Genomic DNA, 27,383 nt, shown 5'->3' on the forward strand with positions numbered 1-27,383 from the left:
CTATGTTAATCTTATACAACAGGAGGAGTTTGTCAGAATGCTCGGTCGGTATCCGAGGCTTTCACATGTGCGTGGAGCATTCCTGGTGTGTGTCCCTCGGATTCTTGCCTGTACGGAGTATGGGGATGATTATTATGGACTCTGGATGCGACCGTTTCCCCCGCCACGCCCGGAATGCGGTCATGTGGAGCAGGAGCTTAGCATTTGCAGCGGTGCCATTGGCGTATGGATAGAGCTGACATGTTACATGTGATAATGTGTATCGTCTGCGATCATCGAAACAACTTATTTACAACTGACCTGATCATCCAATGATCCAAGTTCTTCCCCGAGAATGCGCCGGCGCACCGCGATGCCGAGGCTGGCCGCTTTGGGGATAGCCGCCGGATCACGTGCAGCGGTCATGGGTCCCGAACCGGACTAGCGGCGGAGGGCAGCAGCTCGGCACCACGCCGGATCGTGGGGAACAAGAGGACAGAGAGAGGAAAGAGAGAGGAAAGAGAGCGCAAAGGGAGAGCAACAGGAGAGAAGTCCGGGGAAAAGCACCGGTGCTGCATACGCACCTGTACTCGTACCTGATGCTTGAATCTTAATCTTATGCAGTGCACCAATAACACCCTGTCAGTATACAATAAAATGGACGGCTACTGCCGTGTCTTACGATTCTTGTCCTTTGAAACACCTACTACTTCGTTGCGTACTCAAAAGTAACCACCCTGCTAACTAAGGAATAGGGAATAGCTACAGTAGATCTCCCCACTTTACTCTGCTCCACCGAGTGAATCAGTCTACTCATCGCTCCATCCCCGATACACAATTCGGCTTCCATACTTCTCCCCCTTTTTCAACACCACCTGGCCCTTCCACGCCGCCACGTTGACTGCGTTCACATACCGGCTGGGCTCAACGCAGAATCCCGATCGTTTCCCTCGAGCTGGGACGCCCTCAACTTCGGGCACGTCGATGTATTTCCCCGTGTAGAACTGGAACGCTGGCTCCGTGCTGAGCACTTCGAGATGGATCTTGGTCTCCGGGTGGTATGCCGTGACCAGCCCGTGTAGTGGCGACGCGCGCGTGTCGATTGGCACTGAAGATGCAGTCGAAGGGTCTACGACGAAACAGTCGTCGATATCGGGTTCTTCGCGCCCGAGTGTGAACTTCTTGTGCGCCTCGACACCTGCATATGGTACCGGACCGCCAGTGGGGATGCCGCCTTCATCGACAGGTAAATAAGAGTTGGAGCACAGCGAGACCTCAGTCCCCTCAATGGTAGGTTTGCCTGACAAGTTGAAATACCTGCCGTGGTCCATGCTGTTAACAAGATGATCTTGCCATTCGTCGCTGTCTGATGCTTAGGGGGGAACTGGAAGACTTACGAGTGGTTGGTGACGTTGATTGCCGTTTCTTCCACATCGCCCCCTACGAGCTCAACCACATATTCGATACCCAGGACATTAACTTCCTTGCCACTCTCGGTTTTCTGTGTGCCGGCCGTATAAACAACGCTGGCCTCAACAGTGCCAGGATAGCCCTCATCGCCATCCTCACTTCGCAAGGTGAAGACCACGCTCTCTCCACCCTCGAGCTTCCCACCCTCCAATCCCTCAATGCTCCTGACACCCACAGGCTTAGGGCCCTCCCAGACCCTCTTCCCCCACCCCTTTACCCCGCCATGCAGGGCGTTGACGCCGTTGTTGGCCGCGAGGGCATAAGATTTCCCGTTCAGTGAATCGATTTTTGCGTTCTTAACTCGGTTGGCAATACGTCCAATTGTCTCTCCGAAGAACGGGGCATTGTGGGATTCATAGTGGGATTGCTTGGGGAAGCCTTGGACAATGTTCGTCTTTCCCACCAGGAAGGTTTGGATGATGGCACCAAGGGGCAGAAATTGGAAGGGCGCGGGGGCTTGGGGAGACATGGTGTTGGCAGTGTCTTGCAGAATCAAAAATGTATCGTGACAATGGCGTGTGAATTTTGCGGAGTGTTAGTGAACAGTAACAATGAGAAGGGCCAGGACCGAGTATAGGAAGGCAGAAAGAGAGATCACAAAGGTAGCGAGGCGTGAGGCACGACGGAGATCAGCCTGATGTCAGACAGTGGGACACAACAACCCACCAGACCTACTTTTATCCCAAGCCTGGTGGGGGGGCAAGGCTGCGCAAGGCTGGTGAGCCACAATCCAAGGAAAGCCTTGAGCTCCAGCCAATAATAATAAGAGAGCCCATATCACCGACTTCAGCGCATCGGAGCTAAGGCCAGCTCGCTCTGCATCCGGTGCATCTCGTCTCTTTGGCAGTTTGATGGCGTCAGGTATTTACCCGCTCCAATCATAGACTACCTGGGTAGACTGCAAAAGGACACAACATCCGCATTAGTCGCGAAGCGGTATAAAGGGGGAATTTATAAAGAATTTCGAGGGATTTTCCCGGCGCTGCCGTCGGCCCGGGTTCGGCACGCCTCACGTGACACACGCCCGCCCATTTCTCGCTTCTCGCCTCTCGCTTAGGCGCGACGGGTTCCCTGATGTTCAATTGACGTTCTCAGAACAACAGTCGAACATCTCAGCTCTGTTCTCCCCCCTATTGCGCCCTGCCTCAAATAGGAAATTCGCGGTGTCCTCCCCCCTATCCTCCCGATACGCTCGTTACGCGGAGGCTACTGCCCTGGCACCTTTCGAGACCGGGCTGCTTGAATGCGACGGGGCGGTCTCTGCAGAAAGAAGACGATCAGTATTCTTGCAGGTAAAACCAGACTCGACGCTGTCCGTACCAATGCAGACACCATTTCTGATCATGTATATAGATATAGATAGTTGCTGGGTGCTGGGTGCTGGGTGCCTGAATCTCTTCTACCAGAATTGCAACCTATACCTATACCTATACCTATACCTATACCGCAATGCCTGCCATGCTCGATGACCCTACCGCTCCCACCATTTATCGCACGTCTGGCACCTCCCCGTTTCCAGATCCCCATGATCCACGCCCTCCTCTCCCCGTCGATGTGTTCCCAAGGCAAGTCACTCTGCGTGACAGGGTTACCGTCGCCACCATTATTCCCTTTTCCACGCAGGACCAAGTGCCACAGTCTCTGCTCTCTTATCTCAGTGACCAACTGAACAAGGAGATTGAGACAGGGGATACATACCCAATGCTCAACCCCATGGCACCCGAGCAATTCGCCTCATACTGGTTCCAGAACTTTGGTGCCATTATGCTTCTAGGGGACATCGGGGGTGTGGACGAGGTGGTTGAAGGGAAGAATTGGGCTACTGAGTGTCTTGGGAGTTTTTATATTAAGCCCAATTACCCCGGGCGAAGCAGCCATATCTGCAACGCCGGCTTCCTTGTGACGGACGCAGCGCGGAATAAAGGTGTAGGTCGGCTTATGGGCGAGAGCTATCTCGAATGGGCACCCCGACTCGGATACGTCTACAGCGTATTCAACTTAGTCTACGAAACGAACGTGGCATCATGCCGTATCTGGGATGCCTTGGGATTCAAGCGGATTGGCCGAGTAAAAGGAGCAGGGGATCTGAAGAGCTACCCAGGACAGCTCATAGATGCCATCATTTACGGCCGGGATTTGGGCCCTGAGGGCGAGGACTTTGTGAGTGAAGAGCGCTTCGACAAGATCAAATTCTACCTCAAATACGGCAAATATCCAGCGGGTGCTGATCGTGCAGAGAAAAGCAGACTAAGGAGCGCCGCCACACACTACAACCTCCTCCCCGGGACCGACAAGCTGATGCTGAAGTCAAAGGAAGTCATCTCGGATCCACAGCGTCAGTATGAGATTGCGAGGAATGTGCATATCTTGCAGCATGGCGGGATTAACAAGACGACCGCTACGATTGCAGAGAAATACCATTGGGTCCGTATTAAAGAGACCGTCAGCCTTGTGATCAGAAATTGCACCCAGTGTAAAGAATTAGGGAAGGCTCCGGTTGTACGCGCCAACGATGGTGTCCGCCCTTCCCCGGCTGCCCTTCGATCCGCATCTTCATCAAGTCACGGGAGCGTTACTCTAGGAGAGAGTGGGTTAAGTCGCTCACACCCACACCAACACCCACATCAACACCATATACAACATCAACACCAAGAACATCAGCACCAACACCAGCTTCAACATCAGCTAGCCTCAGATGAAAAAGGCTTCCCCGCCGAAGCAGGCCAAGGCTCCGTCTCACCCCAAGTGCTAAACCGTACACTGCCTCAAAACTCACAATCCTCCCATACGTCTCATCCCCATTCCCATACCCACCAAATACAGTTACATCCGCCTCTCCAACACCCTCACCACGCACCCGCACCTATAGCCCGCATGGCAGACGCCTACATGCCCCTAGACCCCCAGATCATGGACCCCCAAATAATGGAAGATGTTCACCACCACTTAGGGAGTTACGACACCTCCGCCCACCACCACCAGCCCGAGCATGTCCAACATCACCACGATTACCAAGACCAAGATCATGACTCCTTCCAGGCTATGCTTTCCGTTTCCGCCGTCAACCATCACCACAAAGGCCCCATCGACGTAGACGAGAACCCAGACACAGATTTGGATATGCTTATTGATCAGGATGAAGGGGATGGTGGGGGAGAGGCGGGAGGTCATACGGATGGGTCAGGGTACGTCGGAGGGGATCATCGATTTGATTCGCACGAGAGGGGAGGTGCTGCGGGTGATGAGGCGGTTGTGCAGTTACACGCAGAGGCTGCCGCGAGGGCCGCGGAGGAGGCTCTAAGGAGTGTTGGTGTTGGGGGTGTCGGAGGTGTTTAGGTTTGGCTGTTGTGTAGGTTGAAATATACTTGCCATCTTAGTCGTCATGATTCGGTACCAAATACCACCGAACCCTAAGACTTGGTGGTTAATCACCCTCTTAACCTCCTCACTCATACTCTCCTGGCTAACCTCACTACCCCGGCTCTCCGAATTTGCCAGACCATGGGGGACGTTATGTCCAGAGGGCAGTATAATACGCAGGCTATGCGGTGCTTATCGTCACAGCCCCATCGAGAGATGAATAACTGAAAAGATGCTATCTTTAAAAAATTAATAATAGCCTAATGATAATATTACAAACCCAAAGCAAGCGGGTGGCGGGCAGCACTCCCTCCCTCCCTCCCTACTCCGATTAGGCCCCATCCTAGATTTGTGTTCGGTAACCTACGTTTAGGTTTGAAGTATGGATATGGTCCTGTCTTTAATAACACGGCTGGAAGGGAGGAGAGAGTTATGTTTGCGCGAGCAAGAGTAGCTAGAATCCAACGTTGAATGGAACTGGTATATATGCCATTCATCTCCAGTGTATTATGTATACGTAATCATACATACCATTTCATCAAATCTATGCCCTGAGTCTGACTCCGTTTAACCATCGTTATTGATTTAACAGAGATCTAGCCACTTCTTGCTACTTCACTTCTTTTTACCGTCTAGGCATACCCCTCCCCCTCCCCCTCAGCGCCCTCTGTGCTGCTCCAGGGGGCAGGCCTCTTTGCGGTGCCTGCGGCTGCGCACTCTCCTCATTCGTAATCGTCTCATCAACACTCAAGATCAAGCAACTCGCCTCCGTCGCCGCCTGAATTGCATTGATCTTAACCAATGCTGGTTCCCACACGAACGCCTCCAGATTATCTCTCACGCCCTCATTGATAAAGTCCACGCCTGCCCAAGTATTGCCCTTGCGGTGCTCCACACGCAGTTTATTCAGGATGTCGGTAGCGTCAAAGCCGGCATTGTCACAGAGCTGGCGGGGGATGACTTCGAGGGCTTTGGCGAATGATTTGATGATTGCTTGTTGTTTGTGTGGGACATTCTTATCGGCGTAACGGTGGAGGTAGGCCGAAACTTCCATCTCACATGCGCCGCCTCCGGCAACAATAGTGTTATTTTTAATAGATCGCTTGACGATCATAATTGCGTCGTGAAGGGAGCGCTCTACCTCAGCAATGAATTGCTCGGCACCGCCACGCAGGACAAGCGTGCATGTCTTGGCGGCCGGACAGTCTTCGAAGAAGTTAAAGCGCTCGCCGCCGATTTGGCGCTCGTCAAACGAACCACAAGTTCCTAGATGCTCTGGGCTAATGTCGGAGCAGGTAGATTGTATCGAGCCTCCTGTGGCTTGAATGACACGTTCGAGGTCGTCTGAGGACACCCGCCCGGCGCAGAAGATATCTCGGTCTGCGAAGTATTGTGTTGCCAAGTCGCCGATAGGGAGCTTGGAAAGGACGACCTTTGCCCCGGTTTGGTAGAGGGCTTCCATCTTGTCGTAAATAATTTGCCATTCTGCATCAACAATAGCTTGGTATTCGGAAACTTGCTCGACTCGTACTTCGGCGTTGTCTTTCTCGGATTTCAGCTCTAGTTCGACATTGAGGCAGACGATCTTGGGGTTCTTGAAGGACTTGGGCTGTTGTTCAAAGCCGGCGTATGAGAATGTCTTCTTGAAAGCTACGCCGTTGACGAAGAGGGAGTCTGTTAGGGAGCCACCAGGGATCTTCTTCATGCCAATAAGCTTTTCGTTCAGATCCTCCTGGTCGAGAGAAAGAACGGCATCAACAACCACTACCGCTTGATTAGCAAAGCTTTCTCTTAATAGCAGGCTAGAAACGCACTCTTTGTGAAGAAACCGGTATTTCTCTTGATCAACTTGCTGCTCATCGCCGTTCCGGCCAACTTGCCCAAAGTCTCCCGCTTATTGCCCTCGCTCGTATTAACAGCAATCTCCTTCACCTTATTAACAGCCATATTCGACGCTCTCCTCAAGCCCTTGATGATAGTCTGCGAGCTGACACCTTGCTCTACATGCTCTTTGACCTCCTTCAAGATCTCGCCTGCAAGAACAACTACCGATGTTGTGCCATCTCCGACTTCCGCATCTTGTGATCTCGCGATATCCGTCAGGATCCGGGCAGCGGGGTGTACGATATCGAGAAGCTATATTTCATTAGCCGTCAAGCTCCGGCATTCGGTTCTGCCTCCAGGTACCTTCATAACAGTCGCGCCATCATTCGTGATTGTCTGTCTGCCATTTTCGTCCACCAACAGCAGATCACCACCATATGGGCCAAGGGTACTTCTTATGGTCGCTTGAACAGCTAAACAAGCATTGATATTCGTTATGATTTGCCCTTTCCCTTGCGATGAATCCGTGCCTATATACCACCCGATATCAGCGTTGTGGATGTTGGAGCTTCTGGCAGCCCGACTGACCTTCTTTCAGCACAATAATAGTCGGGGTCTGGCCACCGAAAGACATTTTCGCCGGAGGGTTCGGTCTCTGGATATTGAATCAACTTCTCAAAAATAACGCAATAGAAGTATCGATTTTGCAGCTTGTTGTGATGTTGTAGAAGCTTAGTTGTGTACGGTTGCTGCTGTCTACGAATTTCAAGCGAGAAAGATTTCGCGTCGCGATTGGCAGCTGCAGGCTGGCCATAGGTCCACGTGACATGTTATAATGCCACACCTAGCCCAGTAACTAGGTACCTTACCTTTTGGAGTCCGTACCAGGTAGCCACTGGAATGGAGTCAAGGTACCAATTTGGACAGAAGATTCCTTCCGGCGCATTTTCCCAAATATTAATATGCATTATTCCAACTACAAAACCTGTTGTTTAATTAGCACGCAGAGCGAAGTCAGCCTCGCCCTACGATAATAATACCCCTCGCAACCTCACGTAAAGCGACAGGCCGCGTCAGTGTAGATGAAAATAAGCAACAAGTTTGATTCCATTTGTGATAGCGCCTATATTCTACCTGTAGTAGCATCACATTCATGTAGGGGGCTGTCTATGCAGCGGGTAAATTAAGCAAGCCGAACGCCAACGCTGTGCTCCAAAGCAAACCGCATGGTCTCATTAGCATCGTACACAAGCCGCTATGGCCGCAAATCCACCACGTCAAACTTCAGCCCTTCAGCTTCAAACACATGGCCAGGTCTCAAGGCATCAGTATAAATATTATCTTCGTCATGAGGGTGAAACAAGCCTGTCTTACGGCAATTGAGTACAGACTTCATCCCAGGCGGGTCAGTCAAGCGAAAGACTCCCCATCTATTGCATCTCAGTATTGCTTGGCTATGAGGTGGACTGGCTATTCACTTACGAAGGGTTCTTGGTCGGCGCACAAACAATTGCGATGCTCTCTGGCATCATGATCTGGTATCCACAATGCGTGTGGAGATCACGACTACTCATGAAACACGTTTGAGTCGGATGGGTGTGGATCCAGCCTAAGACCATGAGATCTTCTGCCGCGCAGTAGTCGAAAAAAGCTCCCTCGTTGATGGTTTCGCAGGTGTCACTGGTGCTTTCTTGTTCCGGAATGACCAGTTTCGAGATGAATAGCGCATTTGAGATTAATGTACCGCATAACATGCCGCAGGTTTCAAGGTTCTTTTGGGTGTTTAGGGCAGCGACGGAGAGAAACTGTTCTCGAAGGCCAGGTGGGAGGAACACTGTTCGGAGAGGGTTGCCATTCTCGAGGTAGGCGGAGGGTCTGAAAGTGAATGAAGAGGGGGCTTTTAAACCGGGTATCCCAGAGTCGTCTCGTATTTCAGTTGCATTTTCTGGTCGACGTGGTGGTACCGGAGCAGGAGCCAATTCACCTAACTTTTCTTTGGGAGGTTTTGGCGGAAGGTAGGTCACCCTTGGTGATATAGATCGAGATTCTAGCTCTCTCTCGCCCTCTTCATATTTTAGCGGTAGTGATTTGGGGATCGAAGGATATCGGAATTCACTACGGCCGTTCCTTGTTTGGTCGGGTCTTGCGGGGCGTGGTAGACGGTCCATCGGCCGTGGTCTAGCTACATCTACGACGTTGTCATGAGATCCCTCCATTCTATGTCGTGTAGCTTCCATATTTTGACGTATGTCATCCTCGTCCCTGGCTGTTATTTGACCATTATTCGTCAAAGAAGCTTCCCAGTCGTCCCAAAGCCCAGCTGTCCGCCTTTGCTGCTCCGCTTCCCCCGACAACCCAGCCTGCCGCGTAGCCTTCCGAACGGCGGTTCTCCTTTCTATCTCCTTGTGTGCCAACTTGACGGCCAGGTCGCTGTTTTCCCCTGCGGCTAAGGTTGTTAACCTGCCAGCAATGGCAGGATCCGAAGCCTCATAATCGAGCTGTGAGCGCCGCTTCGGTCTACCCTGTTCTAGGCCGATAGGGGGCTCTCTTCTTGAGCCCAAAGCCTTCTGCCATGCGCCATATCGCGAGTTGATCCTTGGCTTGAGTGCTTCCAGCCGATTTATTACATCGGGTAAGGACTTCCGGGCAGCCTTCAGTGCCTGTCGATACTGAGGTTCCCCGGCTGAGGGATGCAGTGGGAGCGTCTCGGTCACGAGTGCAGCGTAACGCATCAGTAAAAGGTAGGCTTGTTGGTCGTTCTCTTCTTGCTCGTAGATAAGTGCCTATGGAGACATTAGCATTCCAACTTCCTCAAGGCGCCGTTCCTATTGCAATTGTCGGTTGATAGCGGTAGAAGCAACGAACCTCGCGCCGCAGAGCATCTGCAGTGCGTAACCAGTGTTTCAACGGAATAGAAGGATTGAAAAGGAAGTCCTGTGCCATCGTTGAGATCTCTTTGACGCTCATAGGCTCCGACATCTGTAGAGTCGACCCCGCCATAGCTGTTGGGGATCACCGGTACTGAAGCGGGGGGAGGAGAGTATGCTTTTCTAGTAGCATTTATATGTATAGCATATGGCCGGTACTCTATCAAGATAGATATGATGACTGGACGGTATGTGGCCTGTGGCGGGTATAGAGCGTTGCGCATCACCCAGACCCAAAGGGCGCGGGTTCTTGAGAGTACGTACTTCAGGTCGCGGTGAGCGGTCGACAGCGGCAGAATCATGGAATTTCTTCTGGTGTTGTCCACAGCCTCTCGTCGCTTTCTCAGCCTCGACCTCGACCTTACACTCCTTCGCCCAATCCCGATCCCGATTCGCATCAAGTTCGCCTTTCTTCTGTTCTGAGTTCATTGACGTTGATGTTGCGCCTCATTTCCAAGACGAATCGATCATTACTGTGGAGATCTAGGCGCTCCCCAAACATACAGCGCCAATGTCTTCGATGTATCCACCAAAATGCCCCCCTACGTTCGGCCAAACCTCCCACGCCAGCCTCAGTCACGGAGGCTACAGGTGATGATACTTCTGCTGGACAGAACACCCCGGCATCGGATACATTAACTAAGGCGAAATCCAAGAGAACGACCGCCCGAAAGAAACCACGGGCCCCGAAAATAAAGGATCCCCAAGCCACATCTTCGCAAAAGGACGAAGGTGATCCGGACCCAGTGAAGTTAGTGACAAAACCCGCCCGCAAAGCCAAATCCAAGAAGGATGCGTCGGGCTCCTCTAAGTCTCAACGTACTGTAAAGAAAGCAAAGAACTCGGCGCCCGACCCCGGAAACGTCTCGACAAAGCCAGACGATGCAATAGCCGACTTACCAGTCGCAGATGTTCTCCGTACAAGGTATGGTAGAGGCAGGCGGAGGAATCCATTAGGAGATACTAGAAGGGTCCATGTTGTGGGTGAAGGACTTTGCGGTAAGTTGATGCCATAACTGTCGACCCTTTTTCTAATCATTGCAGATGACATATTAGAACGCATGAGACCGTCGCTTGCGAAACACGCTGGCTGCGATATCTTAGACATAAATCCCGGTGCTGGAGTTTTTTCGTCTAAATTACACGACTTTCTAAAACCGCGAACGCACATTCTTATGGAACCAGACTATAAGCTCTATGAGCCTTTCCTTCAACCTTTACTTGATGACAAAGCCTCAAAATACGTGCTATACGAAAAGTCTGGAATAGTATGGTCTCATCTGGAAAAGGTGCTATCGAAAGAGCATCTTCCTTTCCAAGAGCCCCTCACAAAGGATGACCCGCGTTTAGATAAACCAAATGACACACTACTGGTTGTTGCAAACTTGTCCTATCACCCCAAAAAGTCCTTTCGAGGATTTTCCTCTCTCACCATGCTCGTCCTCCATCAGTTAATGGCAGCTGTGCGAGCTCATTCGCTCTTCCAAAAATACGGCCTGGTGCGAATGCTGATCTGGGTCACGGACGAAGAAAGACTTATCTCCCTTCCAAGGCATGCCGCTATCCGGAAGAAAGCTGCTATAGAAGCCGAAATCTCATGTGGGAAGATCTTTGAAATTGCATCTTCTACCCGCCAAACGGGATATTTCTGTCGGGGCGATGATATAGAGGCGGAACAGGCCCGTCTCGCCATGAAACGGATGGAGGAGTCTGGTATCACGACGCCATCTAACCGGCTAAGCGTCCCACAAGAATATCTGTTGAAACAGGCACACGAGGAAGGAGAATTAGCTGGATCGCTGAATAGCAACAAAAAGGGGCGGAGGTATTGGAAGGAGCTAGAAGACCTCGAGAAGCAATTTGCTACGGGCCAGCTTTCGAAATTTTCCGATGGTCTCAACACGACCAATACCGACCGTTCTACATCTTCTCGGGAGTTGACACCTGAATTCCTTCGCCTGCGGGGCTTGCGCTATAGGAGGGTGGTAGATGGAAGGAGAACCGACATTGTCGCATCGTTGGTCGCGAAACACGCCGAGATCATTGACTTGCAATGCCAAATCCACCGGGGCGAAAGTTCAGACGTCGAACTTCTGCGCAAAGAGCTCGAACAGCTTACGAAACAGCTCAAGGATACTCTCGCGGCTATCCCCGGAGACCAGACTAGGCAGTTGGCTCTTAGCTCGATAGATAATCAGCGCTTCGTTATGCAAGACCCCCCGGCGCTTCTCTATGACCGAAGGGAGTTTGAGCCACTGAGAGTTTACCCAGGGGAATTCTTTCCTCGTCACGAATTGGCCTTACTTGATTTCCAGCCTCAAGGCATCTGGCCTGTCCTGCGTGAGAATTACCCTGCGAATCATGATGTTTTTGAGTACATCATTGCTACCATGCATATGTTCCCTAATCAATCCATCCGGGATGGCCTAAAGTCTTTGTGGCCCGGTGCATACGAATGGATCCTCCAAGAATGCCCCTCATTGACGGATCCCACCAGAGGCGGAGATCAGGATTTGGATATGTTCCCAGTACGGTGCATGAATTCTGGAATGTTTAAAGAAATACTGGAGGCATGGTTTAGGTGGCCGTGGCGCCCTACGAGATTTGAGCTATTAAGCCGGCTCGGGGCGTACAGTGGTGACAGTGGTGATGGTGGTGATGGTGGTGATGGGGATCTACATCAAATTGGCAGTGATGCTGAGGGTATCTGATCCAGCCTTGTTAGGAGCATCTCCTCTGTATTATATCACGGTGTATTATTTAAAGTATCTCGGTCACAAGGATGATGTATAGATGGTATACTAGGCTATTAATTCAACAGAACATGCGAACACCGGCGATATATGAAGCGCATATTCTTTTAATCTATATACTATTGTTTAAAAACTAGAAAGAAAGACTGAAGTCTGCAAAAAAATATACAATAAGGTACTGGTGTCACGATAGAGTGTTTCGTGGAACAAACATCCTTCGTAATAGTGGTCTTGAAATTGTGACAGTGCTGGTGCTGCTAAATATGCGATCTTGGTCGGGGCTTGTGGCATGTGCTCCGGGTGAGTTCGAAGCCAATACAGCCAGTGCTTTCATAGTCCTTGCGACCGTTATACGCTACGGAGATATACCTTTAGGAACTAGATGTGACAATAAGTTTTATAGTATAGTTGAAGACGCAAAGGGGCCGAGTATCCACACATCAAAATGCTTGATGCTTTAGAGCGCAGGTCGTGCAGGGGCGGTACCTGTATCCACAACGTAATACTTGATAGTGGCCGAATATAGCCCCGAGTTCAGTGTTCGCTGTACTACGAGTACGTACCTTGCGAAGTATTATTATTCTACCTTCATACCTTATTATTAGCTGCTCCCACTGCTCTACTCTGCACCAAGCACAATGTTGAAAATCCATTCCAGCTCCCCACATACCTGCAAGGATTTCCTCGCTCACCGCTGTATAGGAGGCACCGAAGGTAAGGTAGGCAGAGTACATGTGTAGGCCTCGTGATCCAAGTTCCAACTCTTGCGACCTTCCAGATACTTCAAGCCATCGCCACCGGGCCCCTCCAGACCTCTTGATAATTGGTTGCCAGAGCGTGCCAGAGCCCATCAGACCCGATAAGAGCCTGTACGAGCCTGTAAGAGCCCGTCAGAGCTTGGCCGCGGTTGTCGACGGGGGCGACCTGCAACGCACGACTCCACCGCGGGTGTTCCTGCTTTTAGGGATCGCGCCAGTGAAGGGAATTCCTGGCGCATCGCGTAGATTCAACTTTAACGGCGACGAGAATGGCCCTTTTACCTAAGAGACCGGAACTCCAGCCCTTTACGAGTCGACAGACACACCGCCGCAGCACAATGCCGATGAGAGCCAGCATCCTCAAGAGCATAAAACCCCCAGGTTCCGCCGGTGGAAGAAGTTGAAAACCCATCGTGATATCATCAACAGCCTCATTTGTGATCCCAGACCCCGTACTCCACACTCCATACTACCCACACCCCAAGTACTACGTACGAAATATAATACCCCTCGTTTTACCCATAGCCCAGCCGCCCTACCGCCGCCCCGCCTTCGTCGCTATCACTGGCAGTGTAACTCGACGCCGCCACAGAACAAGGAAACAGCAGGAATCCGGATCCAGACGGAGGATAAAGACTCACCAAAACCGTGTTGTGCAATCCCCTCGGGATTCTTCCTCTTTTCACCATGACAAGCCCATCAATGGTTCAACCAAAATTCCTTACCCACGGCGACCAGCTGGGCGTCGTCGCCGTCGGCTTCTCTGGCGGACAAGTAAGTCGAGTTACATCGATACGATGGCCCCCTCCATCACCAAACCAAGCTAACGGGCCCTCTTCAGTGCAAGCCGGGAGTTGATGCAGCGCCGTCCGCTCTGATCAAGAATGGCCTCCTTAAGCAATTGCGAGATGAACTAGACTACAAGCTCTTCCATGACGACACGGTGCACTCATACAAAGAGCTTATACCCGCCTCGGACCCAGATTATCGCGGCATGAAGAACCCTCTCGCCGTTTCCGCCGTCACCCGCAAGATCTCGGAGCAGGTCTACTCGCAAGCCAAGGAGGGACGCTGCGTCTTGACTCTGGGAGGCGACCACTCCATTGCCATTGGCACGATCTCGGGGACCGCCAAAGCGATTCGAGAGCGGCTGGGTCGGGAGATAGCAGTGATCTGGGTAGATGCACACACGGATATCAATACCCCGGAGGCGAGCGACAGTGGGAATATCCATGGCATGCCCGTGTCGTTCCTGAGCGGCCTTGCCAAGGAGAGCCGAGAGGATATATTTGGCTGGCTCAAGGAGGAGCACATGATTAGTCTGAAGAAGCTTGTGTACATTGGATTAAGGGACGTGGATCGCCCCGAGAAGAAGACTCTGAGGGACCATGGCATCAAGGCATTTAGCATGCACGACATTGATCGGTGAGTTCTCCATGTCATGCGCCTTCCCCCACTGGGATTTTGTTACTGAAGCATGCAGACACGGTATCGGAAAGGTCATGGATATGGCATTGGCACACATCGGGACGGACACGCCTATCCACCTGTCTTTCGACGTCGACGCACTTGATCCCATGTGGGCTCCAAGCACAGGAACCCCGGTGCGGGGCGGCCTTACGCTACGAGAGGGAGATTTTATTGCAGAATGTGTCCATGAGACCGGCTGCCTGATTGCGATGGATTTGGTGGAAGTCAATCCTACGCTGGACTCGGGACTCAACGACATTGGCGCACATGAGACGGTCAGGGCTGGTTGCTCCCTGGTCAGATGCGGCCTGGGAGAATCGTTGCTCTAAATGGTCCGAAGGATTAGGATTGGATAAGGGGATGATTCTGTAATAAGCATGGTGGGGGGTTTTCAACCTGGTGAATTGACGGATATCACATCGCGGTGCTTCTCAGCAAGGGATATATGTTAGGCACTGCTCGAGTACTCACGATTCTTCAATAAGAGGCACATAGAGTACTTTGTACGAGGTACGGTCAATACAAGCTGCCAATGCCACGCTTGAATGAAGCCGCTTATCGCCTTTAACTGTGCGCACATATGCGGACTGCCATACTTCCGTAAGGGAAACATTGAAAGTAGGTCGTACCACTTTTCTGGGGTCTTCTTTCTATTATTACTTTGTATGAAGTACTTGACTTCTTACCCGTGCGTGTATGCTCGCACTACGTAGGCCAAGCAGTGGGTGGTGGACATGCTTGTTGTTCCGGGTTCTGGTTGTCCTGCCACCTGCTTTTCCGGCAGCTCCCAGCCATCCGTACTGTAATGTAACGCCTTGTCGTCACCACCTGAACACACAAGGTACCGAGTACAGTGCGCACCCACCATGTTTTGATCACAACCTCATCATCGTCGCATTGTCGCATTCTCCCCCCCTCTCTATTACAATCGCATTGTGTCTCTCCCTACCGTTGTTTCTCATTCTCATTCTCATACGCTCACTGCACTCGCTCTGAAATACCCTTCCAATCGCTCAATCCCGCCCGAGAAACAAACCGCGCCAACCGGTTCGGCACGCAGTCGACCAACCGCCAGCAAGACCAATCGTCATCGAGTCGCGATATTTAACAGTACGAGGCCCTGGACACAGGACAGCGAAGCAAGCCAAGCTCCGCCATCGTGCCAGCGAACGCATGCGCACCCGAAGACGTTTCTTGGTACAGAACGGTCAAGAACAGCTGTGATTCCAGCACATCGCCCTGCACGCGGCACTTCTCCATCGACGTGGGATCGCATCAGGCGCTGCAACAGTTCAATAGGAGGACCGGAGTCGGTGGCTTGGGCAGCAATAGTGGACAGGAACGACAGCAGGAACAATACATGTACCATTGGCATACGGTGGGAGAACGAAGTGCTGCAGAAGCTTGAACTCGATATCATCCCCGACTGGGCAAGTGAGAGAGAATCGGCGGCGACATTACCACCTAAGGAATAGAACACGAGCTTTACGATAGTTGCTTTCCTCAGCCCTGCAAATTACAACAAACAAGCCGAACAACTTCCCGATCGTTCAAAATGGCTTCAACGGCGAGTACAATAACCGAAATCGTGCAGCGAGTACGGACGAAATATCGCTGGCCGCCCGTCCAACTCAATTTTTGGATTCTGATAATGCTCGTGGGGAGCTCCACGATCGTAGGAGTCTTTGCGAATTTTATCACCGTACAGCAGCAGCTGCAAGTTGGCGTTCCATGGTGAGTTTTTGGTGTTTCAATCGTCTCTTGCTATCACCGCCGATTTTGTTATCCGTTGGGGACGGTGTATTTAGGACGACTACCCTTACTGACATGCTTGACAATGGTAGGTATTTCCCATACTGGATTACCGTTGGAGGCATCTCGCTCTTCTTCCTCGTCGTCATGCTCTGGCTAATATCGCAACGGCAACTCCTCCCTGGAATTGTGATAATGGGATCTTTCATCCTGTTTGTTTTATGGATGGTGGGGCTTATCGTCGATAGCATCCAGCTATGGGGTCCTGTAGGGAGCGTGAATAGCAACTGCCAGCTGTATGTCACTGGGAATAGTGTGAAAGGCCCGAGTATGGAGACGCTCGCGTGGCTGCAGCAGAACAGTATTTGTGAGTTATTTACCCCTTTTTTTTAAACGCCAAAGATGGTGTGCGGTTTTCACAATTTTCATGCTAATGCCGGAGAAATTGTAGGTCAGAGCTGGACTGCTGCTTGGTCATTTGAACTGGTCGGCTGTGTCTTCTTGATCTGGATGATGGTCATGGCGTACCAAGTCTATTCCAACGACGTGTGAGGGCCCCTCCGACGCATAAATCGGCACGCGAATATGTTACCTGAGATGGCAAGAGGGGAGTTAAGAGGATTCGAGCCAAGCTCATGAGCGACAAAATACGAGTGGGGTCTTCCTATGAACGCATACGAGATACGTGGATAAGACAGTGGAAATGCGGACTAGAGGCCGCGTGCAAAGCATATCATTTTTAGTCCTCTTGCATCTACCGATGTGTATACGGCGTTTCTGGATTGACGGTATAGCACATAGGACATTGGGAAAAATAGGGGCCGGGCCGGCCACGGTTAGGCTAGACTTGGGCGGGGGAAAGTTCACTCATCGGTACTGGCAATTTTCTGCGCATGAGAGGAAGTAACAAGCATATTATATTGGCACCTCAGGTGTGCGCAGGTATGCTTCATATATAATAGTATCAATGGAAATATATGAATTATTCAATAGGTGGTCAAGGCGAGGTAGATATTCCCCGAGACTCGTTCCTCGACTGCTTAAGCTTTAAAATATTTCCAATTATTGATCACGAGGCGTGGCTACATAGCCATGCTTCACACATACATAGTATACGCAAAAGACGGGCACTAAAATCTCTGCAGTCTGTAAGCTACAGTACCTACCTACTTCGCTATCTCAAAGTGACGCTATGAGATACCTTAGTGATTATCCACCTACATAGATAAATATCGGGAAACCAGGGGATGGGGGCTGATTGTTTGTGGCCTGATGCCGCTAGAGTGGTTTTAAAACACTCTAACAGCAACGCGTCAACTAGTCTTCATGTTCCATTCACATCCTTCCCACCAAAATTGCTTTCCCCCAGACGAGACCCTGATCGCGGCCTTACTAGTATAGTTTTCAACGATGTGTTTCATTCTGTTTTATCCGGTTGAATGTGATACTTCATGGGCAAGTGCCTTCGGATTTGCAGCAAGTTTTATCTTGGCGTTGTTGGTCTCAAAGTGCCCGCAGATATGAAGCAATTACTATTCATCTTGACATTGTTGGTCCTCAAAGTATTTTAAGCAACAGCTGCCTGCCATAGCCTTACAAGTGATATAGGTTCGCGCATTTTGTTTGTTAGTGCCCAGCCATCCATTACCCCACGACGCGCCTGCAAGGAAGGTTAGAATCCCATAGCTGATAAATTCGAATGCTCCTCATAGGGGTGCACCTCTTTCATCTCGAAAACCGTACCTACAAAACCAAACCACCGTCTCCTAGCATCACTCTCTATGGTATAGGCTACCAGAAGCCTCCCACGGATGCTTTTGCGATAAACCATGAAATCTTACCACATCTTGCTTTCATTCTTCCTTGGCCGTCGCGCCAAAACTCTAGACCAGAGACCCTAAATTGCCATCAATGCCAACTTGATATTTCCACGAAACGGCGCGTCCCAACCTATAGCTTACCTCCCTATCATCTCTACCATTCAGGATGCAGCCGCGGCATGGTCATTCGGTTCTTGATCTGAATGGACTCTCTACTCCCCTCAGTCTTGGGGGATTGTAGCTAGAAGCGGCTTTCTTAACGAGCCCTCTTCTATGGTCAAGAGATCTATCTAGCACGCCCCCTTCCTAGTAATAAACAGCACAGCAACAAGTTACACTAAAGTTGAACGCGAGTAGTCTATCTCTATTAATACTACTATATAACTCTTAGCTTTCTTATTTAAAGATATTAAGAAGGAGTGTCATAAACTAAAACTTCCCGTAGTAATTAAAAGCTTTCGAAAAAGTTATATAATTATAAAATATAAACTTTACTATATAAAATAGACTAAGGGCTAGCGAATTAAGTTAGAGGCAGCTGGGCCCCTGTTACTCGTTGAGAATATTTCCAAGATGTGAGTCTTTGTTACCAGCTGGCTCTTCTATGTCTGTGCACCGTCGTATTATTTTGCGGGGACCTCTGCATTAGCGCATGTACCGAGCCAACCTGTCCCTAAACAACAACTCCTTTCACGTCTCAGCCGCCTTTGTCTCTTGTAACGATTCCTTATACTTATACAGTACTCCGTATGAAGGAGAGAAGTAGATACTCGTTTTCTCCTTCCGGCTCCCTGTTGAAGTACTACACCTCGAGGCACTGTATAGTACAGTATATGTACCATTGAAGGCACGGGACAGGGAATCCTTGGCGGGCGTTTTGAGAGGTGCTCTACCGTCCCTGTCCGTGAAAATAACTAACCAAAAAAAAAGGGAGTCTGGAATATCCTTCCTCTGTATCTGTGTCTGTTTATCTGGGACCTGATAGTATCCCTTGTGCGCGCAGGTTCTGGAACTAGTCCGTAGGCGAAAGGGCGAATATGCCTGTCCCGAAGTTATTTCTGGTATTCATGTCCGGGGTTGTGCCCGTGTTTGTTTTTCGTGATTCTGAGACCAGGCTGCTTCCCGCTAACTTAACCTGTACTGTACCTCGTACTTGAACGAGAGGCTTCCCCTAGCCTTGCCAATCAGGGGCCATCGTGCCGTTCCGCCCGCCTTTCAAGCCTTCGCCCCTTTTTGGTCGATCCTCGACGCAAGAATCCCGGAGGATCCCACTTCCATTAGACTATATCTGAGGCTTGTCAGCTTTTGCTTTGTTCTTGGTAGCTTTCCCTTCACGTAACGGCTATGCCCTCCGGCGCCCCCTCGCTAGGACAGACAAGTGGTACAGTGCTTCGCAGGCCGGGGCGTACAATAGTATAGTAGAGATTGGAGCCAACGACCGAAGAGCTGGAAGGCGAGCCAGCAGCCCACGGCAAGAGCGGTTCACTCAAGATCGCGTGGCTGTACGCCACGATATCGGTTTGGAAGGGACGTTGATTATCGCTCCAACAGACCACCCCCAACTCGCACTAAATGTATGTCCGTGCGTCCAGTCCGGACGCTATAAGGGGTATGGAGATGCGGAGAAAATAAGAGTATGTCTGATGGCCATGCCGCGATTCTTCTATCGCTGTACCTCTCTGTACCATTTCCTATCACTCTCACCTCCCCCTCCTGGATCGTTACCACAAATCTTCCTCCCTACGAAGAAAACGCGATTATTAGCGACGTGGTCTAGATCTGACCTGAATCAGCATGGGCCTTCAAGTGCTAAGAGCTGTCTCGAAAGCTGCGACAGGATCTAAAGATTCGCACCAGGAGGCCATTGTCGTGGTCGAGGTCATCTTAGTCGCCTTAGCCATTATAGTCTATTCATTGAAGCTTTATACACGATGTTTTATTCTTCGTCGAGTCGGGATTGATGACTATATAATGGGAGTAGCGGTGGTAAGAACAGCACCCTTCTCTATACCTATTGGACCTGAAACACTTACTAAGTCGCCTTCCACTTTCAGGCACTAAGCTTGGGTCTTAGTATTATCGCTTGTATCGGGACTAAATACGGCTGGGGTTCACATATCCAAGATATTCCCTTCCAGAACTTCACGCTCTTGCTCTTCCTCAGCTGGCTCACGCAGGTGATATTTAACGCGTGCGCCGCTCTTGTTAAAATATCTATTCTCGTTTTCTACCTGCAATTAGCCGAGGATAGTATCATTCGGGGCTTTCGGATTGTCGTCTTCTGTGCTATCGGCGTTATTACGTCCTTCTTCATCGCCTACACCTTTGTTACTATCTTCGTATGTCTCACCTTTTTTAGAGCTATAAAAATTTGCCTACTAACTACCCAAATAGCAATGTAATCCTGTCCAGGCTTACTGGGATCCATTCACAATGAAAACAAAATGTTTGGACCCTAGTCTTGGGCTCCTTCTCCATGGTATCCTCAACAGCGTGTTTGACTTCTTCGTCTTTTTCCTGCCAATGCCTATAGTCTGGAAACTGCAGATTATACAACGCCAACGATTTGAACTTTTAGGTGTCTTCGCGATTGGCTTTGTGTAAGTACTACCCTTACACCAGAGACTATAACCCCAACGCTGATACCGCGCAGTGCCTGCATTCTCGGCGCCATCCGCATCCACTTCTTAATGATCTGTCAGCAGTCTTCCGACTCGCCTTGTATGTCCCTATCCCCCTGTTTACCTCCTCACTAACCACTCCCAAGGGGCTGGATACTACTTCTGGTGTTTCCAATGCGCAGAAATCAATATCGGTATCGTGTGCGCCTCTCTCCCCCCTCTCAAGGCACTCCTTAAGCACATCCTACACAAGCCGGCCATGGACGCCACAGGAGCGAGCGACACCAACGATTCGAGACGGAGGTGGGCTATCTTTCAGAATTCCAAGATGTCGAGTATTCAGCTCTTAGATCAGGAACACGCTCGTGATTCAGCTGTAAAAGGATAATTTCAGGTATTTAGGGATTAATTACCACTGTTTAATATTTGCCACATTCGGCCTATTCGGCCTATTAGATAAAATACAAGGCTTTTTAGCTTAGAATTCTCTTCTTTTACCTTTAAAATACTTTATATATAGTGTAAAGGGGTAGAAGTACTTGACCGCGAATCAAGGTTTTTAGAGTTGTAGCTACCTAAAGAGAGAATTAGAATATATATATTTACCGAAGCCCCTTTTATACCCCTATTCCCTCCTGTCGCACGCTTACGTGACACCTACAGTTCCACCCCGCTATATCTGTCCTTTCCTAAGTATAGTCGCCCCCTAACTACAATAGACAAGAGCTACCTCTAGTAAGGAAAATACTAAAGCTTTAAGTAGTAGTTATAAAACTTATACTTTTATTTTTTTAATAATTAAAATATAAAAATTAATTAAATAATAAAGATAATATAAAATTATTATTATATAATTGAACGTATCTATGTCATAAGAGCGGCGATGCTCACTTACTAAGCCGGTTGTTACTGTCTAGTAGTTAGGTGGGTGACTGCTAGCGAATACCTACTATTGTATGTTTTTTGTCTGTTTTTATAATATGCACTTTTGTGTCTAGGGGATCTACAGCTTTTGCAGCTTCTATAGTAATAGAAGAGCGTCTATTGTCTTTAATGTCTACGAATCTCAAGTAGCTGATGTCAAAGAACTAGGACTGCTACATGAGGAGGAGAGTGTGGAAAGGGATGGTGGATAGGGAGAGTGTGGAGAGGGAGAGCTGTTGCGGTTCACACAGCTAATGGCCCCGAGGCTCGGCAGTCTTGTGCTGCACAGAGAAGCCATTGGACTACAAATAGGCGATGGACTGCTACGGGTAGTAGAGGTCTAATGTCACGAAGGTTCTATATAAGCAGTTAGTTTTCATTAGTAGATAGGAGCTTCGTGCTCAACTCAATACAGTAACCTGAACTTGCTAATTCACATTGTTGTAACGTGTTACCTCTATTACTTACTTCCAGTCCCTGCTTACCCTACTAACCTAACGTCAGAGAAGAACTTCTATCGTCCATTTGACGACCGTTACAAGAGCGCGGAGGGAGAGAGGGTGGATGGAGAAGAGGTTTAGGGGGGTTTCCCTAAGTAGCTATATTTTGGGCAACCTGCTATGGTCTGAACTGGAACAACGCAGAAAACTAGAATAATTTAGTCACCTTATAGCCTTAGTTGCAAGAATCTTACATAATAAATCAATCAATCAATTAATAATAGATAGGAGGGACGGATAGGAGAGCTTAACATCGCCTTTCGGTGGATTCCTCGCCGAAACGTTGAGCTCATCTCCACTTCAGTTTAATTCACCGAGATCAATATGTCGTACCCCGCTCTTAGTAGTGGGAAATCCTGACATTTCACTAATATGACTCTCAAAGTCTAACACGACTCTATAGACTCAATGTTTATTTCGCACCGCTTTAACGCGGCCGTTGCGTCGCTACTACGCGATATTTTGATGGCTTATGAAAGTTAACCTGGAGCAACATGTCCCAGTCTGCTATAGTCTGTCTGGACTCTAGACAGCCAAGATTATTGCCCTACTTCCCCGCTGTCTACCCTACTCTACCCTACAACATGTTGCCATGTGCGGGGTCCTCTCTCTCCACCACGGGGCTAGACGTCGTTGTATACTGTCCCAGCCTGCTGGGCCTGCTAACTTCTTTCTAAGGACGACTCCTGCCCCTTCTCGTCGTCGTCGAGGTACCAAGACTACTGCCCACTTCCCCTCGGTCTACTACTCTCTACCCCACGGCATGTTGGCATGTTCTGGGTCCTCTCTCTCCCTATGGGGCCTGGCGTCATGGTGCCCCTTCTCCTCGTCGTCGAGGTATAAAGAAGTGTATAGATAGCCATGCTTCACCATGCTCTTATGCAATGATATTAGAGATTCTGTGCCTGCTGGATACTCTATTATAAGCTCCTTTGTTGCTATTAATAGTGTAAGTGGCCCACAGAGATATCGTTGAAGAACCCCGTTTATGTCCTTTCTAGTCATGTTCTATTTGTACAACGTTCGAAATGTTAAGACCGAAGAGTTTTGAACCTACGAAACACTATCAACTCCCACCAGGCGCTTGTAACTTCTACCTCGGGTCGAATTGTGCTAAGAGTCGTGTTCTTACAAATCCCATTAGCTTTATAGACTACTTTGCTATAATGCCCAATAACAGTGAGGCCATGACGATCGTCTTCGATCTAGTTGGTCTTAGAATCGAGGTTTAATACAAAGCCCTGGAAATCACTAAAGTACCCAATCTACTCGATAGCTCAAAAATACAACTTGATATGACAATTCGCAATATAGAAATGAAACATACCCTCAGCGAAATCCTACTAGACATAAATATGCCCGGCGTGAGGTGCTCTGTGGGCTTAATTGTTGGGGGCCGCCTATGGATTGGACAAACTGCACTCCAGGCCATCCATGAACTAGACAAAGAAAAGTAAAGCTACAGCTTCGCAACTTTCACCAATCTTTAGAAGCAGAAGAAGAAATGGGAATACTACTTTGAAGGTTGTTGATCATATGTTAAGAATGCGGCAAACAACGGGATTATAGTTTATGTAAAAAGCTCAAAGGGGGTACCACCATCTATGAGATCCCGTAGTTACCGTTTTCTGAGGTTTTACTGAGATAAAATCTTGCTAAAAGCCCAATTCTCGGGAGTTAGCAACATACTGATCATTCAGTAGCTTGGCTGGATGCATATTTGTAGTCCATCCTATAGATTTGGTTCCTCATAAACAGTAAAGTATATGACACATTGGACAATCTGCCTAGCTCTGCCCCCATGGTCGTTAGAGTTGTCAAGTCATCCGAGAGATTTCATGGGGACTCGAATCAACAAATTATCTGATATTACAACAGGTAATATGGGCTATAACTAGCAGCCGAAAAGCGGCAAAAGTGGGTATCTTTTGAGTCAGATTGCAGACATTAAAGACTCGCTCGTAGTATTCGCTCCTGTCCACCACTGAAACCTGTACTTGTGTCGTCAACCGTGCTTCATGGAATTTCTTTTGTTGTGACATTAAAAGGCTCGGTACTAACTGAAGAATGCGAGAGCGTGAGAGCGAAGGTTAAATTTATAAAAAGTGAGATAGGAGAAGCTGGTAAGACAAAAGAAGGGAGGAGGTGGTTTGATGATTGGGAACTTGTCACGACATAGCCAGTGCTCTTCATGAGTCCGGTATGTTGGCTTAAATCAATCGAGCTTTCGCAAGCACATTATCTAACTAAGCATAACTTTGCAACCTTCTGCGCTCGAAACTACAAGTGTAAGATCCTGTTTTACCAGGCCCGACGGTTCGGTTGAATGTCCTGGTGGCAAGTGAAGACACGGGAAACACTGAAGAATGCGGACGATTCCATAAGATGCTTCCGTAAGAGCAAAGTCCTCTTTAGAAATAATATTCAGCATTAAAATCAAAGTGACAGAAGGAGATACGTACTCCCAAGGCAGATTCTCGGACCGCCGTGGAATGGCATAAAGCCCCATCCGATGCTCTTCAGCTCCGGCCCCTCCCATCTTTCCGGTCGAAACTCATTAGCATCATCGCCGTAAAGATCCTTATGTCGATGCATGTGGTAGGGAGAGAATCCAATACCTGTGCCTTTTGTGAGGAGGAGTGGGGAGAGACCATCTGGACCACCACCTCTTGGGATGAACGTGGTCTTTGAAGCCACACGGACATTGACTGGGATCTGTGTGTATAACCTGTTGGCTGCAGAGACATTTATTAGCCTTCATTGAGACTATGTTGAAGATGGGTAGGCCAACTCTCGTTCAGAACATATTTGAGATATGGCATTTTGTTTATTTGAGCCCTCGTCAAAACAGTCCCGTTTGTTGCTACAGACCGTATCTCTTGACGCAATCGCTCAAGTGCTACAGGGTGGCGAACTAGAAGGTAGCTATGGTGTTAAAGTTAACACTGCCCAGACTCAACTAATAACTATCGAGAATCAGTCAAAGAGGTTAGACACTTACAAGGACCAGGACATCAGGCAAGCGGTAGTATCTCTCCCAGCTACCAAAACGTTCATGAGTTGATCACTGTACTACTACCGGGTCTTGAAGCTCTTTATAGAGGTCGAGAATGAATGGATGGCGTTCAGACGCGGCCTCCTCTCCATTCTCGTCTTTGTCTTTGGGCGCATGGTTGACATAATGAGTGGCGTATCTCTTGACCATCTGGCATGATTTCTTGAACTTCCAAGGGCTATAGATCCAGCACCAGTCCGCGAGCCGCAAGCGCATTGCAGAAGTAAGAGAGCAGTAGTCGAAATTCTTGCTAAAAATCTCATGGTCGGTAGAATCTAGGCCTGCGAATGGCTCACCAAAGATGAGCGACGTGGTGGTGGCGAGTGTAAAGCGGAAGAAAAAGGGTTGCAAGTCTACGATGCCACTAGAGGACATGAGACCGTCTAGTAAATCATTGATGGGGCTTTCAAACACTTTGAGGTCTTGGTACTGAATGCGTACGAACTGGCGACGCAGTATCTCTCGGGAGTGTTTCCAAGGGTGTCCATCCTGAGTGAAAATGCCCTCCCCAATCATCGGAAAGAGACCCTGGCGTCGAGACCCAAGTTCAAAATCTAAATCCACAGGAAGAAAGTATTAGTTCTTCCATGACTGTAACCCACTGAGTACCAAGAGGGTCCTCACCTTCAAATCGGGTCAAGAGAATAGCCTCAAGATTTCTTGGATCTGTTGTAAAATAGCCAACCTTGCCCAGCAACTTGACCTGAAAGGTTTTGCCCATACTAGTTTTATCGAAGTATTCGGATTGAAACGCCAACAAATGGCCAGAAACTAAAACATCGTATTGCCGTTTGAAGACGTCAAGGCAAGTGGCCATTTAAACAGGAGTCTCTTTTGTATTGGCTGGCAACCATTTTCTTCACCGAATACCTTGTTAGACTGGTCGAACGTCAGTGGCCACGATACAGCCGGATATCAACCATGGAACATACCTCGTCTTTCTGTCGACTTTGTGCGTAAACATAGATCCAGAATGCAAGCAAGATTGTCAGAAGTGTGACACGGACGCTACTGATAATTGTGGAATCGTCCATGGTAGCATAGATCTCCGTTGAATTCGGGTGGTCACGACACTGATAACCAGCGCGGTTCGACACGATATACGGCAGCAGTATAGCGTGATTGTAAAGATGAGATCTCAGGATAGGGAAGATGGAGTTCTTTGAACAGCAGGTATAGACAAAGCACGCCAATAGACTCACGAGCAGGGGTGCAGTCGGAAGCGATACCGAGCAGATAGGGCTGATCCTGTCTCTTATACACATCTAGATGTGTATAAGAGACMSCGGTAGATGCGATCCAACAGGGGTTTTGCAGGGGTTATTCCTCGGTACTCTTGTCTAGCGGTCAATCATGCAGGCAAGGGTACGGGGCCAAACTAATGCTAAATTGAGGAAACTCCAGTGCACGATCTCTATAAAACCGTCCTGTGCTCCAGAAATCCTCCTAATTGACGACAAATTATTCAGGCGGTTTAGCAAAAGTGGCAAGAAACTAGGTCAAAACATTCTAGGTTTGCATTGCTGCTATGCTGGATGCGAATGACAGGGGTAGATGTAGTACTTCGTACCATACTCCGTCCCGCCAGCTGCCTGATATGTGCCTACCCGTTCGTAAGCACGCCGGTACCCGTCAGCTGTCATGAGTAACGGGGTGCCCACCAGTTAAACCCTTCATGCAACGCAGCTAATTTTCATGATAATACCTGTGTTATTTGCCCAGTCTCACTAACTACGCAAGTCTCAACCTTCTGTAGTTGATTCTAACCCGACTAGATGACGAACTTGGCCGCTCGGCCGCCTAGCCTGAGCGCTTCCGTATCATGTTCTTTACTTGTCTCAATGATTTAGCACTATAGCGCTCTGTCTCGTTTTAAGCTATAATATTATCTTAATTTTTATAATTATAGGTGTTTTAGCGAGAATATCTATTGTAATAATAATATAAGGTACTTGTAAGTAAGTAATTGCCAAGGGCCCAGCTTACTTTTAACAGCCTAAGATTAGTAGACCCTAGTCGCCTCTCCCAATTGGGCAATATCAAGTTGTAATACGTGTCCGTGAGCTGTAATCGGTAGTGTTTTAGTACTTCTATAGTAGCTAGCCTTAGCTGTCCACTACTATATCCCGCTACTATATCCTGCTATATTTAACCTAAAATAATAAAGTTC

General features: G+C 49.1%; 9 protein-coding genes across 9 annotated transcripts; 5 read left to right on the plus strand and 4 right to left on the minus strand.

Moving 5' to 3' along the window:
* Positions 1-788: 788 nt before the first annotated feature.
* Positions 789-1,918, minus strand: BP5553_09094 (putative Bifunctional protein gal10; the record flags this gene model as incomplete). The annotated part of the gene is made up of 2 exons (XM_032017717.1): positions 789-1,296; positions 1,377-1,918. The coding sequence occupies 2 exons, from the start codon at positions 1,916-1,918 to the stop codon at positions 789-791; spliced, it is 1,050 nt and encodes a 349-aa protein (XP_031866360.1).
* A 980-nt stretch (positions 1,919-2,898) lies between these two features.
* On the plus strand, positions 2,899-4,785 carry BP5553_09095 (Uncharacterized protein; the record flags this gene model as incomplete). The annotated part of the gene is made up of 1 exon (XM_032017718.1): positions 2,899-4,785. One exon carries the CDS (start codon positions 2,899-2,901, stop codon positions 4,783-4,785), a length of 1,887 nt encoding a protein of 628 aa, XP_031866361.1.
* A 649-nt stretch (positions 4,786-5,434) lies between these two features.
* Positions 5,435-7,267, minus strand: BP5553_09096 (GroEL equatorial; the record flags this gene model as incomplete). Its single annotated transcript, XM_032017719.1, has 4 exons — positions 5,435-6,573; positions 6,624-6,945; positions 6,997-7,163; positions 7,222-7,267. The coding sequence occupies 4 exons, from the start codon at positions 7,265-7,267 to the stop codon at positions 5,435-5,437; spliced, it is 1,674 nt and encodes a 557-aa protein (XP_031866362.1).
* Positions 7,268-7,888: 621 nt separating this feature from the next.
* BP5553_09097 (JAB1) lies at positions 7,889-9,633 on the minus strand (the record flags this gene model as incomplete). The annotated part of the gene is made up of 3 exons (XM_032017720.1): positions 7,889-8,063; positions 8,116-9,416; positions 9,499-9,633. The coding sequence occupies 3 exons, from the start codon at positions 9,631-9,633 to the stop codon at positions 7,889-7,891; spliced, it is 1,611 nt and encodes a 536-aa protein (XP_031866363.1).
* Positions 9,634-9,997: 364 nt separating this feature from the next.
* Positions 9,998-12,271, plus strand: BP5553_09098 (uncharacterized protein; the record flags this gene model as incomplete). Its single annotated transcript, XM_032017721.1, has 2 exons — positions 9,998-10,559; positions 10,605-12,271. 2 exons carry the CDS (start codon positions 9,998-10,000, stop codon positions 12,269-12,271), a joined length of 2,229 nt encoding a protein of 742 aa, XP_031866364.1.
* Positions 12,272-13,758: 1,487 nt separating this feature from the next.
* BP5553_09099 (Arginase) lies at positions 13,759-14,870 on the plus strand (the record flags this gene model as incomplete). The annotated part of the gene is made up of 3 exons (XM_032017722.1): positions 13,759-13,845; positions 13,913-14,496; positions 14,555-14,870. 3 exons carry the CDS (start codon positions 13,759-13,761, stop codon positions 14,868-14,870), a joined length of 987 nt encoding a protein of 328 aa, XP_031866365.1.
* A 1,226-nt stretch (positions 14,871-16,096) lies between these two features.
* On the plus strand, positions 16,097-16,845 carry BP5553_09100 (Uncharacterized protein; the record flags this gene model as incomplete). Its single annotated transcript, XM_032017723.1, has 3 exons — positions 16,097-16,275; positions 16,386-16,660; positions 16,745-16,845. The coding sequence occupies 3 exons, from the start codon at positions 16,097-16,099 to the stop codon at positions 16,843-16,845; spliced, it is 555 nt and encodes a 184-aa protein (XP_031866366.1).
* A 3,062-nt stretch (positions 16,846-19,907) lies between these two features.
* BP5553_09101 (uncharacterized protein) lies at positions 19,908-21,122 on the plus strand (the record flags this gene model as incomplete). Its single annotated transcript, XM_032017724.1, has 5 exons — positions 19,908-20,099; positions 20,168-20,452; positions 20,508-20,713; positions 20,767-20,834; positions 20,881-21,122. The coding sequence occupies 5 exons, from the start codon at positions 19,908-19,910 to the stop codon at positions 21,120-21,122; spliced, it is 993 nt and encodes a 330-aa protein (XP_031866367.1).
* A 3,278-nt stretch (positions 21,123-24,400) lies between these two features.
* Positions 24,401-26,247, minus strand: BP5553_09102 (Cytochrome P450; the record flags this gene model as incomplete). Its single annotated transcript, XM_032017725.1, has 7 exons — positions 24,401-24,567; positions 24,621-24,886; positions 25,030-25,083; positions 25,227-25,767; positions 25,838-25,935; positions 25,986-26,092; positions 26,146-26,247. 7 exons carry the CDS (start codon positions 26,245-26,247, stop codon positions 24,401-24,403), a joined length of 1,335 nt encoding a protein of 444 aa, XP_031866368.1.
* Positions 26,248-27,383: the final 1,136 nt, after the last annotated feature.

Source organism: Venustampulla echinocandica (genome assembly GCF_003357145.1).
Source record: "Venustampulla echinocandica strain BP 5553 chromosome Unknown scaffold_9, whole genome shotgun sequence".
Taxonomy (NCBI): Eukaryota; Fungi; Ascomycota; class Leotiomycetes; order Helotiales; family Pleuroascaceae; genus Venustampulla; species Venustampulla echinocandica.